The sequence below is a fragment of the Osmerus mordax genome, chromosome 9, assembly GCF_038355195.1.
Source record: "Osmerus mordax isolate fOsmMor3 chromosome 9, fOsmMor3.pri, whole genome shotgun sequence".
NCBI classification, from domain to species: Eukaryota; Metazoa; Chordata; class Actinopteri; order Osmeriformes; family Osmeridae; genus Osmerus; species Osmerus mordax.
In genome coordinates this window covers 17,471,210-17,487,079 of record NC_090058.1, presented here as the reverse complement: position 1 = coordinate 17,487,079, position 15,870 = coordinate 17,471,210, and the positions used below count along the sequence as shown (strand labels likewise).

Sequence of the window (15,870 nt, the reverse complement as noted above, 5' to 3'; positions counted from 1 at the left end):
ACCGTCGACCCAGCCCAGATCGGAATCGGAACCTCACGATTTCTCTAATCTTGTTTTTATATATATCTTTATTCATGCAAACTTTTCACATGGAAGTGTGACAAGTACATCAAAACAAATGCAATTCAAAATGAGTAAACATATTACACAATACATTTGAATAAAAGCCAGAGAGGAAACGACCAATGACCTAATCGCTCATTGGTTAGCGAATACCTTGTAGATGAAGGAACGGCGCCCAGCATTACCAACGTGCATTGTCCAGAGTACTGTGTAGCAGAACATTCAAAGCAAATCTTTTGTCGCCAAAGGTAATGCTCATAGAAGGTTGGACAGATAGTAAATTAACTTTGATTAAAGTTTGATTTCTATCCGTTGCCGGATTGTAGTTACTCAAACTCTTAGAGCTAACTGTTTTCTCATGAAACACTCATTTGTGCCTATTTTTTGTGTACTTTTCTCCACTTTGTATGGCTTTATGGTATTTATAGGTAAAGTACGTTTACTTACAGCCCTGGGGAGTGACTAAACACTGTTAAATGACAATCTGACCAAATGCATTTAGTAACACTGAAGTATGACTAGAATGCTCACTAGGTAGATACAGTCTTGATAAGATACAGGGATTGATTTTGACGTATTGACACTGGATGTTGCTTTTGTTTAGAAACATGTTGGTGTCCTGATGCAATAATGTGTGAATAATGTGTCTGCCCTTTATCAGACTGAGAAAAGCGGACGGTAGACATATCAACGGGAAAACTAGTTAACTCTCCTGTTGGAGGCTGACTATTGCAGTTGAATCAGTCATTTTTACAGGAGCAGATCTGACATGTATGAAGGGCTGGTATCTGACATGTTTGTGTGGACGGTGCGTGTCTTGCACTACCCTGGCAGTCAAAAGAAACCATGCAGTTTGTTGGGCGGAGGTTTGGTTGGACTGATCAGAGCTCCGTGGACCTGTTCGGGGACCGCTCAGAGACAGAGACCTTGTCCCAGGCACTCAGCACGGCGGCGGCAGACGAGGCAGATGCCGATGGCAGTGTGCTGTTTGGGACCCTACGGGGCAATGTGGTGGGGCTGAAGTACTACACTGGCGTGGTATGTATCTATGAATTTACTATGCACACCCCTTATAATACATTTATAGTCTGGATGTATAGTACACTGGCTTAGTATATTTAGTATGGTGTCATAAGGATGTGTATAACACATGTATAGGATGGTATGTTAACTAAACGGGCATAGAACACAGAGTGTAGTGTGTATTCCTACCATTATTGGAATTAAAATATGGATATACTCTACACTGATGTGGTCTGTTTAGTTTGGTTATATTCTACACTGGCATGACATTTCTAGCATGCCAGTGTACTGTATACCTGTGAAGATTTGTGCAGGATGTGTCTTGTGCTCACCCTCTTAGGTGAACGCAGGGGAGATGGTGTCCCTGGTGCGCCAGCCTCAGAATCAGTACGACCGCAACGCTGTGATGGTGGTCAATGTGTACGGCAGCCAGGTGGGCCACATCAAGAGAGAGCTGGCCGCAGCCATGGCCACCATCATGGACAACAACTTGGCCAAAGTAGAAGGGTGAGTGGAGATCTGTGCGAGGAGATCCAAGATTGATGGCTGTCATGCACTTGTGAAGGGGTCTAGGGATCCAGCTGTGAAGCCGTGCTGTGTGTGTGTGCCAGTCTGTCTGAGGGCTTCACGTGCTTGTGTGCTCTGACAGGATGGTGCCGTCAGGGATGAATAATGCGTTCACCATGCCAGTGCTGCTGTCCTTCTGGGGAAAGGAAGAGAGTAAAGACCAAGTTGTAGGACAGCTGGGACGACATAGATACAAACTGGGGCTCCCAGGTACCCGCACAAAGGACACCTTCTCACATACATACAAACCATCTTACTATGCAGCCCCCCACAAGGGACACAGAAATCACACCTTCCAGTGTTTGTGTATATATGTGTGTGTGTGTGTGTGCCATGTGCGTGTCTAAGACTCCAAAAGAATCATGGTACCAGGCAATAGCAGTCAGGGTGTCTATGCTCCAGCCAGGAAGTCCACAGCTATCCCTCTGACTGCTAAAGAGGTAACACACTAACATACAGTATACGAAACTGTATCCTCGTACATACGCACTGACCTATATCATCATCATACACAGTGTTTCCCCAAGTTTTACAGCTTTGAGGGGCGGGGGGGCAGGGGGCGGCGACCATGTAGGCCCGACCATGTAGAGACAGAAATGGGAGTCAGGTGGCTGAGCGGTTAGGGAATCGGGCTAGTAGTTGCCAGTTCGATTCCCGGCCGTGCCAAATGACATTGTGTCCTTGGGCAAGGCACTTCACTATACCATCGTAAATACTCACATACAGTATATAAAACAACCATTGTACATATACACTGACATACTGTAGGATCATACATGTACCCCAACGTTAATGTGACGGATATGACCTCTGCTAACGATACTTCTCCACCTCCAGCTGAAGAACGCATTTGACAGTCTCTTTGAGGACCTGATGGAGGTCAAGAATGGAGAGATAGAAGCTGCAGATGTAAGTGTGTGTAATCGTGTATGCGTTTTAGTTGCTTCCACGTTAGCATTAAAAATAAAGCAGTGAGACTGCCCTCATACCTATGCCCGTGCACAAGCGTGTGAGAAGGGGGCTGAGCGTGTGGTTTGGCATGCGCGCACGGTTACACGGTTACTCCCTGCGCTCCCTCTCTCCGTAGGCCGTGTGCACTCCTCTACTGCCCCACCAGAAGCAAGCTCTAGCCTGGATGTGTGCGTGTGAGAACAACTCCGCCTTGCCCCCCTTCTGGGAGGAGAGGGGAGGCCTTTTCTTCAACACCCTCACCTGCTTCTCCGTCAGAGAGAGACCCCAGAGGACCAGGGGAGGCATCCTGGCAGATGACATGGGGCTGGTGAGATGCACACACATAAACAACAACTGTCAACAGTGTCTTTCAAACACAACATCCTCCTCCTCCCCAAACATGTGTCTGCATGAACACACACACACACCAGACTTTGTATCCAGTATTTCTTTCTCACACACGGTAGACATATTACTCAAAATCTCAATAATGCTGCTTGTAAAACCCTGGCTAACCCTAGACACACAAACAAAGCTGCATCTTTTGCTCCAAACCTATTCCCTCTGAGGTCAGGCATGCTGAAACTGAAAAGAGTATTTTTTTTTTGTTCTCTGAAAATTAACTTTTTTTGTATTGCTTTTCTGTGATTATCATATGATTTGATTGTATTATTGTTAATGCATGTTTTGCATCCTTTATATTTATTCATATTTTAATTTATTTTATAAAGCTATTTGAGATGGAACTTGCAACTTGAGATGAAAAGGCACTATAGAAAAGAAAGTTGGATTATTATTATTACATCCTCACTGACATTTTTGACGGCTCTGTGGGATTGGCCTTCAGGGAAAGACTCTGACCACCATTGCTCTGATCCTCTCCAACTTTCACCATGGGAAACCTCTGCCCCTGGGCAGATGTGTAAGTATACTGATCGTCTTTGGTTTCATCTTTCCGTCTGAATGTTCTGGAATATTCTCTAAGGTGTGTGAACGTGTGTGTTTCTCTGTAGCGGAAGTACTCCAGTGACTCCAAACCTGGCATCACAGAGAAGAGCCCCAAACCAGAAAGTAATCTTCTTAAGGCCCTTGCACACTGAGTCCGAAAATGCGTGTCCATAATGTTCACACGTAAAAAAAAAATACGACCTCACGTTATGTCAATCGCGCTTACACACTGCCTCCAAAACTTTCGTCCGTCAAAAAAAAGTTAGGATCGGGTTAGATTTCCTGCGTTTTTTTCATCAATAGCCAGCATTTTTATAGTTTTTTGGGCAATTCAGAGCCACCAAACTTTTAGGCTGACGATTGCGAAGAAACGCATATGAACATTTCGCACTCAGTGTGCAAGGGCCTTTAGTGTGTGTATTTGTGTACTTGTAATGGATGTGTAGGTGTTTTGTGTGAGTGTGTCTGTGTACACGCTTCTGCGTGTGAGACAATGTGTGTGTGTCTGTGTGTTCCAGAGTGTGCTCCAAAGAGTGGAGAAGGGGCTCACAAAGAAGGGTCTGGTTCATCAGTGAACCCTCGCTCTGACAGGTAACAGTGGTATTGATTGGTTTTGATTTTTGTATCACTTTAAAGGCAGATACAAATACTTTGTCTTTTTGTTCCAGTCAACAGAAGACGGTGTGTTGGGAATCAATTGATTTTATGAAGGAGTTGGAGGCGCCCCCACTGCAAAAGAAAGGTAGTCTGTCACTGCTGTGTGTGTGTACAATGTCTGTGACATTCTACATTAATGCTGTACCTTTCCTCATCTAGCCAAATCAAAAGGACGGGGCACAGCCTCGCAGTCGAAGAAAGGTAATACAACTGTGTGTGTTTTATAGAAACTGCTAATTCCAACACTTGACTGTGCTCTGTGATATATCCCATGCAACTCTGTGTGTGTGTGTGTGTGTGCGCGCGTGTGTGTGTGTGTGTGTGTGTGTGTGTGTGTGTGTGTGTAGGGGTATCCAGTGTCCATCTGCCTGTGATGGATGGTACTGAGAACTCGGGAGCCAGAGCCACTCTTATCATCTGCCCGCTGTCTGTTCTTAGTAACTGGCTGGTCAGGACACACACACACTCACTCTGCTACATTTATAAACACACACACGCTGCTTATGTACTGTATCTACACACACACTGCACATGTATACATACATACAAACACACACACACACACTGCAAATGTATTATAAATACACATGCGCTGCATCTGTATACACACACAAACGCACACTGTGCTAACACGTACAGATACAAACAACTCATGGCTTATTGTATGCATGCATAGTAACATACACACTCTAATGCATGCACAGTAACGTACACACACTAATGCATGCACAGTAACTCACACACGCTCTAATGCAGGCATAGTAATGTACACACACTATAATGCGTGCATATCGATAGAATGATGTCAGTCGGTGGCCGGAAAGATGCACAACAATTAAAAAGGGTTGACTTTGTTTATTAGAATGACGCCAAATCATGTAACCATTTAAAGCAGAGTGGTCAGATGAATGCAGGTCATGGGTTACAAACGGCCTTATATACAATAGATAAATAAGTACAAATATAGTTTCCACAGAGCATTTCCTTAGAGGACACAACAGCAAGTTTGTCCTTAAAAGGGTATAACTGTCACTATTGTAACTTAGTGAAGCCTGTTCCTCTTACCCTTGGGACCTTTGTCTAAATGCATACAGGGTTGATTACGCAGCTTGACGTCTTGACCTCGGAAGGAGAGAAGCCTCTCCTACAAAAATTGCGTATCACATAGTAATGTGATGGTTCAACCCAATGTGTTCAGGACCAGTTTGAGCAACATGTGCGTGGGGACGTGGAGCCGCGCGTGTATCTGTACTATGGCTCAGAGCGCAACAGGGACACAAACTTCCTGTCTGCACAGGATGTGGTGCTGACCACCTACAACGTGCTGTCAGCTGACCATGGGGTGAGTGGACAGTGGATAGGACGAGTCGGATCAACACGTTACTGGTTGCACACGGTTATTATAATTACACACATTATTATTCCTGTGCTTGATCTATATCTGTATGTCTGTCTATCCGTCTATCTCTCTTTCTCTTTCCCCTCCTCTCTCTTCTCCCTATCTCTCTATCTCCTGTTCTATATCTTCTTTCTATATATCTGCTCCCTTTCTATCTCGGTCCATTGCTCTCTCCCTCTCCTCCACCCTCTCCCAGGGTACCAGTCCCCTCCATGTAGTCAATTGGCTCAGGGTGGTCCTAGATGAGGGCCATGTCATAAGGAACCCCAATGCCCAGCAGAGCAAGGCTGTCCTGGCCTTGAACGCTCACCGACGCTGGATACTCTCAGGTATACTCTAGCTCAGGACACATTTCTCAAACACATGAACAAACACACAGACACAGTGGATAGCCCATAACATTTGTGTGTGTGTCCAGGCACCCCTATTCAGAACAGTGTGAAGGACCTGTGGATGCTGCTGGCGTTCTTGCGTCTGAAGCCGTTTGATGTGAAGGAGTGGTGGACCAGAGTGATCCAGAGACCTGTCACCCAGGGAGACCAGGAGGGCCTGGTGTGAGTCTGCACCACCTTATACTTCCTCACTATACTGGACTATACTCTCTTGGACTCTACTTTACTGGACTATACTCTACTGGACTATACTATACTGGACTATACAATACTGGACTCTACTCTACTGGACTATTGTACTCTATTGGACTATACTATAGTGGACAATACTATACTACACTGGACTATACTCTACTCTACTGGACTATACTATAGTGGACAATACTCTACTCTACTGGACTATACTGGATTATACTATAGTGGACAATAGTCTATTCTACTGGGCCATACCATAGTGGACAATACTCTTCTCTACTGGACTATCCTATACTGGACTATACAATACTGGACTCTACTCTACTGGACTATTGTACTCTATTGGACTATACTATAGTGGACAATACTATACTACACTGGACTATACTCTACTCTACTGGACTATACTATAGTGGACAATACTCTACTCTACTGGACTATACTGGATTATACTATAGTGGACAATAGTCTATTCTACTGGGCCATACCATAGTGGACAATACTCTTCTCTACTGGACTATCCTATACTGGACTATACTATAATGGACTTTTCACCATACTGTGAACTGGTCTGTATATGCAGGAACCTGCAGACCCTGGTGAAGTGCATAACTCTGCGTCGCACCAAGAACAGTGAGGTGGCAGGGCGCCCCCTGGTGGTCCTGCCCCAGAAGAAGGTGTGTGTGGAGTACGTCACACTCTCCCAGAGAGAGAGGGAGGAGTACGAGCTGGCTCGGACGCAGGGAAGGACTACCATCAGCAGGTACAGCTGTGTGCTAAAAGGTTCCTTACATTTTCTGAGTGGGATTTGTTTGAGTGTGTTTTTGTGTTGTTTGTGTTTCAATGCTTATCGTATGTGTGTGTGTAGGTATGTAGCAGACGGGACAGTTTTGAAGAACTATGCTGATGTGCTGGCCATTCTGGTTAGACTTCGCCAACACTGCTGTCACTGTGATCTACTGCCCAAGACCTCCTCAGACAATGGTAGCACACACACACACTCAGTTTTCACCGTTGTGACGCTTTCTCTCATAATTTCACTCTCCCTCTACTCTTATTTGTCTCTCACCCTTCATCCCTCCCCTCACCATCTTTCTTTTCCTCACTCCCTCCCACTCTCCATTCCTCCCTCTATCCGTCTCTTTTTCTATCCCTCCATCAAATGTTTACCTATTACATATCTTTGCTTGCCATGGCTTGAGAATGTAATTGTTCGGAATGACCTTGTGTTGTACTGTGCGTCAGATAAACAAAGCACTTCAATCAGTCCTTCTTCAGTTCACGCCCTCTCCTCCTCCTCTTCTTCTCCTCTTCTTCTCCTCTCCTCCTCCTCTTCTTCTCCTCTCTCTTCTCATCTTCTCCTCCTTTCCTCTCTCTTCTCCCCCTCTCCTCTCTTCTCCTCTTCTTTCTCTTCTCCTCCTCCTCTTTTTCTCCTCTTCTTCTCTTCTCCTCTCTCTCTTCTCCTCTTCTCCCCCTCTCCTCTCCTGCTCCTCTCCCCCTCTCCTCTCCTGCTCCTCTCCCCCTCTCCCCCTCTCCTGTCCCCAGGCCTGGCTGCGACCCCTGCAGAGCTGAGAGAGCGTCTGGTCCAGAGGCTGCGGCTGGTTCTGGCCAGCGGCTCTGACGAGGAGTGTCCCGTGTGTCTGGACTCGGTGCGTCTGCCCGTCATCACGCACTGCGCCCACGTGTACTGTAGAGCCTGCATTGCCCAGGTCATCTCCAGCGAGCAGGTATGCTACGCACACACACGTTCGTACACACGTTGACACACACATACTCACGAGCACACGCTAACACCCAAACACATTCATACATGCACATTCACATACTCAAGAACACACACTAACACACACACAAACTCACACAAAGTAATGTCTGCGGAGTAGTTTCAGCATCATCATTTCCTCAGAATCTGAACCTGTTCTGGATATATCAGGATGGGCCTTTTACGTCTCTTTCTGTGTCTTTCTTCCTGTGTGTGTGTGTGTGTGTGTAGGAACAGGCTTGTTGTCCTCTATGTCGAGGTCAGATTAGGAGCAGTGAGCTGGTGGAGTTTGTCCCTGAGGAGCTAGAGGAGGATAACTCGCCCGACCAGCCCCCCAGTTCACACGCTTCCTCAACCTGCTGGAGGTCCCACTTAGGTGACACATTACACACTATCTCACTGTCTCTGTGTATCTGTCTATTACTCTCTCCCTGTCTCTCTATCTCCACTCCTCTCGTCATCTCTCTGGTTCTCCTTCTCTCTCTCAAAGTATATATCTCTATTTCTCTCTTCCTGTTTCTTTCTCTCTTTTCTCTTTGTCTTTCTGGTTCTCCATTTTCTCTCTCTCTCTCCTGGCAGTCCATCCGTCTGTCTCACACAGTTGTCTGTGTTCTGTCATGTAATTGCATTGATTAACCTTTTTTTGTGTAAGGCCAGAAAAGATGGACGCCTTCTCTCACGGTCTCAGTATCCCTCTCTTCCTCTGTCCAGGGAGCATGGCTTCAGCTACGTACGTCTGGACGGCTCCCTGAGCCAGAAGAGGAGGGCCCAGGTCATCCAGGAGTTCCAGAGCTCCGCCCCTGACAGTCCATTGGTCATGCTTCTGTCACTCAAAGCCGGTGGGGTGGGACTTAACCTGACCGCCGCCTCCCAGGTCTTCATGATGGACCCAGTGAGTCGTTGTGTGACCACTCACACACACACAAGCAAGCATACACACACAAACATGGAGACAAGAAAAATATACACATACGCGCACAAACAAAAAGAGTGTGTTTGTGTGTATGTTAGGCGTGGAACCCTGCAGCCGAGGATCAGTGCGTGGACCGCTGTTACCGTCTAGGTCAGAAGAGAGACGTGACCGTCACTAAGGTAGGAGCACTGACGAATGGATGTTGATGGTACAGTAACTATGGGATACAGCAATCCTCAGATTACACTGGATCATTCTCCTTAGTGTTACCTTGAAAGAAAGAAATACAGACTTCACCAAAATGACATTCATGATGAAATAAATATGAAATCAATATTGTTGAGTTGCGATTATGAATCTCTGTATGTGAACTGAAGGTACGTTTTCTCGCATTTGACCGTGGTTTTCTTTTTGTGTGATCAGTTCATAGTAAGGAACTCTGTGGAGGAGAACATGGTGGAAATCCAGAGGCGGAAGAAGGATCTGGTGGAGAAGACCTTTGGCTCCGAGAAGCCAGCCGACAGCAAGACGTCTCGCATCGACCACATCAGAGCCCTGATGGAACTGTAGCCACGCCGCTTTCCACCAATCAGCTCCCTCGGATCTGAGTGGACGCTGGTTAGAACCAATGGTTGGACAGGCAAGTCTGCAGGCCCGTCGTTTTCTGAGAGCCCAGACTCGTTTTCTGTGAAGCACCCAGTTTGTCAACATTTCGACAAGTTTCAAAGGAGTTCTCTGCTGTGATAGGAATCTGGGGGTCATCCTGTTCAGCCCCTGGTTTGCACAATGTGCTCATGCTAGCGGTGTCACTCCAGATCACAGTGAAGGCCGGGAAGCTATCATTCCCTTGAAGAATGTTGATTTGCGCATTGTTTAATTGGGTCTTTTGTTCTGAATTTGAGTTTGCTGTTAAAGTATTTCCTGTTTCTGTTTTGGAAGTGTCTGGTCAAATGCACAAATGTGTAATCTGCTGTGTGTTAAGCATGTTGTGAACACAGCTCCCTGACATGTCTACATGTGGGCCTGGTGGTCACTCTTGGTCCGCTATTTCAGTGGAAATAAAACTTGTTACAAACCAGTGTCTGAATTCTTGACGCAGGGAAAAACATGCCATTCCATCTGGATTGAAAAGATTATCCCGTGTGTGTGTCCATCCAGTTGGGTGGCCATATTAAGGTTTTCCAAAAAGATGCCTATTGTCTGTAATACTTAATCAGTATTAGACCAGATGCATTTCATGCAACTAAAGCCAAAAACCAGACTTTAAAAATCCTGGCCAGATGCTTTTTTTTTTTAAAGGTATTGAGAAAGCACATATGGTCACCCCCTAATCTACAGGAGTTTTACAGAGCTGAACAACTATATGTACCGTGAGTTTACAGGTGAATCTGAACATATACACAGGAGTATCTGACCACGTGACCATACAGGATATGACAGGTATGGTTCTTTAGACAGGAGATTGGCAAATCTACACATGTACCTGTGTTTCACACATCTCATCTATTACAAGAGGACAAAGAACGTCAGAAATAACAGGACAGCTGGTATCTCTTTAGTATTTTATTAGTTTTTACAGAAGACCTGCTGGGAAGTCACATCTTCAGAGGTGTGAGGCACCCTATGTTCTGAGAGACTAAAGGTCTCCAACAACTCTGCCGCTCCCCGTTACCTTTGTCTGATGGCTTTTGACAGTAGTTGCTTTTAACCCTTCAGTCAACACTTCAACCCTCAGAGGGAAACCAACCTCAGAGTCGTGGCACTGGGACAGGCTGAGTGGAGCACAGGGGCAGGGTTCGACAGCTAAGGGTAAGGTGAGCTTCAGAAGAGATTGGCATTTATTGTTGGAGGCGAGGGAGGTTCTGTAAACAATGAAGGTAAGGCAACTGATCTCTAAAAAAGAGCTTGTCACAGCAAGTGGGGGAAAAAGTCAGGACAGTTAATGGGCTTTCAGTGCACACAAATTTACATGCTGGAACACAATTACAAACAAATTTTAACAGTACAATTTGCTAGGAAATTAATCACAAACATACATATTAAATTAGCTCATACCAGCAGAACAATTCATCCAAGCTTGGACTGAAACTCGCTGACCCACGCAGGTGCTTTCCTTAATATTAGAACATGGATACATTGTCTGCCACGGTATCTGGGTCACAAAGGTGATGAGACAGGTGAACACGAGTAACAGTGGTGGTGAGACAGGTGAACACTGGAGTAACAGTGGTGGTGAGACAGGTGAACACTGGAGTAACAGTGGTGGTGAGACAGGTGACAGGTCAATGAGCAGCATAATCACAGTGGCTGGACCTGTGAGCACGTCGAATACTTTTAGGGTTATTGGGGGGTGGTAAATGTGGAAGTTGAGGTTATTCACAGGAAGACTCGCTAAAAGCCAGCTAGACTGCTTCAGTCAGACCTGCAGATGCTGTAGGGCTTAAGACGGAGGTTTGGACCAGTGACATTCTCGGCCACACATGCATACACACATACAAGAAACAGCGTTAAGGTCCAGGATGCACTGCGGCAATTTAATACACAACCCATTTCTGTTCCCTCTTCTGATTGGGTCGACAGACTGTAGATCCCACCCCTCGTTAAGCTGTCTCTGGCCTTGGATTGGTGCTCTCTCCATCTGTTGCCCCGCCCCTGACTTCTTCTACTTGAGGAAGGAGTCCAGTTTGCGCTCAATGTTGTCAAATGAGTCTGCGCCCATGTAGTCAGCCTGGCCTGCCTCCCATCTCTGCTTCCTCTCCTCAGATGAGACTTGGGGGGGATGAGGGGGAGCAGGAGCTGAAAGCTCCCCCGCTGCCACTGACACCTCCTCCTGAAGGATGGTTGGGGGGAGAGGGCACAAGAGAGGGAAGAAGTGGGAGAGGACCAGTATTAATGGGTTGTCCCTTGGGTGGATGAAAGTCATTTCCAAAACCTTGATTATCCCTCCCTCCAGAAAGTAAGGTATACCAAACGAGCCCTCAGGTAGTTGGCCAACCACGGATAGTTTCACAACCCTGCTGCTTAGCAACCTCATGTTCTGCAGACAAGTGAGCAATTTCGGAAGTTACACAGACTAAAACTTCCGTGTTACGCTATATGGCGTTATCTGTACACACACGCCTACCTCAACGCAGCCGGTATTGAAGGCAGTTTGGCCATAGGCCTGTCGTAGCGCAGGCAGCACATAGTTGGTATAAAGTTCCCACCACAAGGTCAGGTAATCAGGGTGCACCTGGCGGAGGTCAGAGGGCAGAGAATGACCTTTGACCTGGCCACTCTGGGGGTTGTATGAGTAGTTCCACGGCTTCATTTTCCCCAGGAAGTGGACCACCTTGGCGTCACGCCCGTACCTGTACACACATGGTTGACAATCAGCGTTTCAGCATATGGTTACCTGTGTGCATAGCACTGGGCTAGTATTGGCAAGAGTAAATAAGGCTCAGCGTAGCTGCTCTATTTTGGGGTTGACAGTCTGTTCTCCGGTAGCAGGACTTCTGACCCAGCCGCTGCTGCTCTGTAACTCAACACCCCCCCCCCCCCCCCCCCAATTGACCTTGGTTCTTACTTCTCACTGAAAGTATTCAAGTGTGTTCTACACCAATAGTTCTCATCAGAATCTGATTCAGATTTATTCGCCATGTATGTTATACAAACACAGAATTTACTGTGGCAGGGAGGTGCAAAACACTAAACATATACAAATCTTAAATTAAGTAAAAGTTTAAAAGTTTAAATATTTCTAAGAACTAAACAATCTAAGAATACAACTATTTAAATATAAAATATATATAAAAATAACAATAATCGCTGAGAAGCTCAATAGGGCTGTACTCTTGAGCCCTTGTTATGACTGGAAAAGGTGTGTGTGCACTGACTGTTTGAAGGCCGGTAGATAGGAGTAAATGGCGATGCTGCTGAGGTTGTAGATGAACGGAAGGTGTTTGGAGATGTCTGCTGTCGCCCAGGTGTTGAAGTAGCTGTTGAGAACCCCCTGGTCTCCACCTGGACACACAAACAGTCGCAGACCATCTAACAAACGCACAGAAACTTATTGTAGCAGACTTTGCAGGGCAGCTAAATTGTTTAACTAAACAAACTGCCCCCGTTAGTGGGGGGCACTCCATAGCAGCATAGTTCACATCGCATGGCACAAGCACTCAATATATAGGGCACCGTTGCACAAGTACACAAGCCTCTACGCACAACAGCTCAAAGGGCAGGGGTAAGCAGAGAGTTGAGATAAGAACCCCCCCCTAACCTGGCCTTGTATCTCAGGGCAGAAGTGGAGGAGATATCAAGACCTGGACCCTTCCATGACAACATCTCAAGTTCAACCTTATGGGACCAGCTTTAGGGCCCCTGGAGGAGTGAAGGAGAGTAGGATAAAAGGAGGAAGAGGAGAGAACCAGAGAAAAGTATAGGAGGAGTAGGAGGGAAAGAAGAGAAGGAGAGGAGTGGAGGAGTAGACCAGAGAACGAGGTAAGGCATGGTTTTCTGTGAGGAGTTGAGGAGATCGCAGAAGTGAATCAGCAACCCAGGCTTGCCACCAAGCCTGGGTTGGTGGGGGGGGGGGGGGCACAGAATTCCATTTGGGAACCCTTTGCAGACGACCCTACAGCAACAATTAAGTGCCTCTCAAAACATTGCTGTGATACTGGCTGCAGCCAAGGAGAAGGGACGGGAGAGGAGAAGGAGGACAGTGTGACACCACTCACCGTCAAAGCTGCCGGTCTCCGTGCAGAGGGCGAGTAGCTTGTTGTAGGTTTCATTGGACGGTTTAAACACAAATACTCCGGAGTTGAAGCAGTCCGGCCAACCAGGGTCAGGCGCTGCCGACAGTTCCTCCCTATCAAACAGCTCATCAATGTTCGACAACACCTGAGGGCCCAAACAAACCAAACATGCATGAGTGCTCACGTAAGAGACGTGAAACCTAATTTTCCATGTTCCTTTTGGTTATTGTTTTAGTTACAATAATAACACAGACACTTGCTGCAGTGTGTACTCACCATAGTGTCAGCATCCATGAACACACACTTGCTGTAGCGCGTCAGGGTCCAGCAGTGCAGCTTGGTGAAGGTCACACCCAGGTCAGGCCTCTTCATCATGGCCAGGTGAGCGGCATCGCCCGAATCCAGAATGTCCACCACACACACCTCGTCATAGAGCGAACTCAGCACAGTGCTACACACACACACACACACACGCGTTACCTGGACAGTTGGCATAAGTGGGTAGGTTGTGGATTGGATTATGACTAAGGTGTTGGTGTGTTACCGGCAGGGCTCTGCTACTTGTAGTCCTATCAGGGCAACCAGCTTCTTGGTTGTGTTGTGGTTGCGCAGTGACCTGCCAAGAACCATTGCACCTTTGGCATAGTTGTCGTTGGTGGCAAGCGTCACGAATGCCTCGCCTGAATGGAGACAAAAAACAGTCAATGCTAATTGACTTCACATTAACAGCAAATACCCCACCAGCCTATATGCAGATATACAAGCTGGGGGACCCTATAAATCTGCATTAAGCCAACACCTCCCCTATCCTAACACAGTCTGACTTTTAATTAGTTTAGTCATTTTATCAGACGCCCTTATCCAGAGCGACTTACATTACTTTCATGCCTTTACTCCTACCAAACTCATTCAACCCACGACCACAGTTGAGGAAATCACGTCATCCACTGGAACCGCCAATTAACATGCCACGTGAAGAGTTGCATTTTGTTTTGTGTTTTTTCTTTTGGGGGGGAATTAATCAACCTGCCACGGGAATCGTTTGGAGGAAGCTAGTCAGTCTGACACCATCATCATGAGGATTTACGAACTTGAGGTTCAGTAACTGCAATAGGCTAGTCAACATTACCAACATAACATTTTTTTATACAATCCACGGCCGAGTTTACTGCACACACTTGAAACCAACTAGACATTAAACCATTTTATAGCTCACATGCATGCTATAATAACCTCCGAGCCACTAGGCCATCTGACGCACGTAACGCACAGACCTGATGCAGCGACTCCATCAAAAGATAGAACACGACGTTCCTTTCTGCATATTCCCTAAAAGGTGTCTAAACATTTTTTGTCTGTTAACTGTTAAATAATCGGCGCCATAAAAAATCATAATATTGCATTATCCAAGACACGTTTCGCGGAAAGCGTGCGAGGCCAAAAGATTGGAATGATTTTGAAGCGGTGAATAGGGCGTCATAAACTGGCAGTGTGTGTCTGCCTGGCTTACCAGCCATGGTCCGTGTTCGGTCTGTGTTAAGGAGGTTGAAGCAGCAAGTGCAGATGTAGGAGCGTGCTAAACTAGGAGGCAACTAGCAAACAAGAACAGAATGTTGTCCCTGACATATATTCTGGATCATGTGATCGGCGACAGATACACTCCCCCTTTATTCAGCCCTACCGCCCCGCCCCCCTTTTCTTTCTCTCTAATTAAATGTGCACGTGGGGGACCACGGTCACGATACACTAGCGTTACTGTTTTTGACTGCATTTATACAGTGTGGCATTATCATTATATGTAATCCTTTGTCATGTCAAGTTATTTATAGTTTTATCAAAATCTTTGCTTGAAAAGTAAAAAAAACAAAAAAACAACAACAAATGAAATGGATGGGTGTTGAAACACAAATACTTTTTTGTTTTGTTTGTTTGAGTTCCAAATCAGTGCTCCGAGTTTCATCATGTCAGTTTAGGCAGTGGTAGCCTCAGGTCAGGGCTGGGAAGCAAAGGATCAGCACAGCATTACAGACCTCTGTGTTGTAAACCAGCAGAAAATAGTCTTAGGTGGCTCCTTATGGTGATGTGAGTGTAGTGTGCCTTGTGCCTTGCTCAAATCTACCTCAGCCCAAGGACGCAGTGAAGATAATGACCATCGAGGAAATGTCAAGTGAAATTTGTAAAATGTGTGAAATGTGAAAACCACATGACCAATAGTAATAGTGTGACATATTTAGAAACGTTGAAGTTATGCACGCTTCCATGTGTTC

General features: G+C 46.2%; 2 protein-coding genes across 2 annotated transcripts; one reads left to right on the top strand and one right to left on the bottom strand.

The window, feature by feature from the left end:
* The first annotated feature begins 234 nt into the window (after nucleotides 1-234).
* hltf (helicase-like transcription factor) lies at nucleotides 235-9,933 on the top strand. The gene is given in 24 exon segments (XM_067242853.1): nucleotides 235-311; nucleotides 898-1,101; nucleotides 1,427-1,593; nucleotides 1,736-1,863; nucleotides 2,002-2,093; nucleotides 2,491-2,562; nucleotides 2,741-2,932; nucleotides 3,452-3,526; nucleotides 3,618-3,675; nucleotides 4,071-4,143; nucleotides 4,221-4,294; nucleotides 4,369-4,410; nucleotides 4,557-4,657; nucleotides 5,408-5,551; nucleotides 5,805-5,937; nucleotides 6,027-6,162; nucleotides 6,779-6,958; nucleotides 7,064-7,179; nucleotides 7,741-7,922; nucleotides 8,189-8,285; nucleotides 8,288-8,333; nucleotides 8,669-8,849; nucleotides 8,969-9,049; nucleotides 9,294-9,933. Coding segments are annotated over 23 exon segments (2,709 nt in total). The 5' UTR covers nucleotides 235-311; nucleotides 898-909; the 3' UTR covers nucleotides 9,441-9,933.
* A 485-nt stretch (nucleotides 9,934-10,418) lies between these two features.
* On the bottom strand, nucleotides 10,419-15,245 carry LOC136948746 (glycogenin-1-like). The gene is made up of 7 exons (XM_067242749.1): nucleotides 15,114-15,245; nucleotides 14,148-14,283; nucleotides 13,880-14,054; nucleotides 13,586-13,748; nucleotides 12,746-12,872; nucleotides 11,995-12,220; nucleotides 10,419-11,700 (listed from the first exon to the last, which is right to left on the bottom strand). Exons 1-7 carry the CDS (start codon nucleotides 15,118-15,120, stop codon nucleotides 11,533-11,535), a joined length of 1,002 nt encoding a protein of 333 aa, XP_067098850.1. The 5' UTR covers nucleotides 15,121-15,245; the 3' UTR covers nucleotides 10,419-11,532.
* Nucleotides 15,246-15,870: the final 625 nt, after the last annotated feature.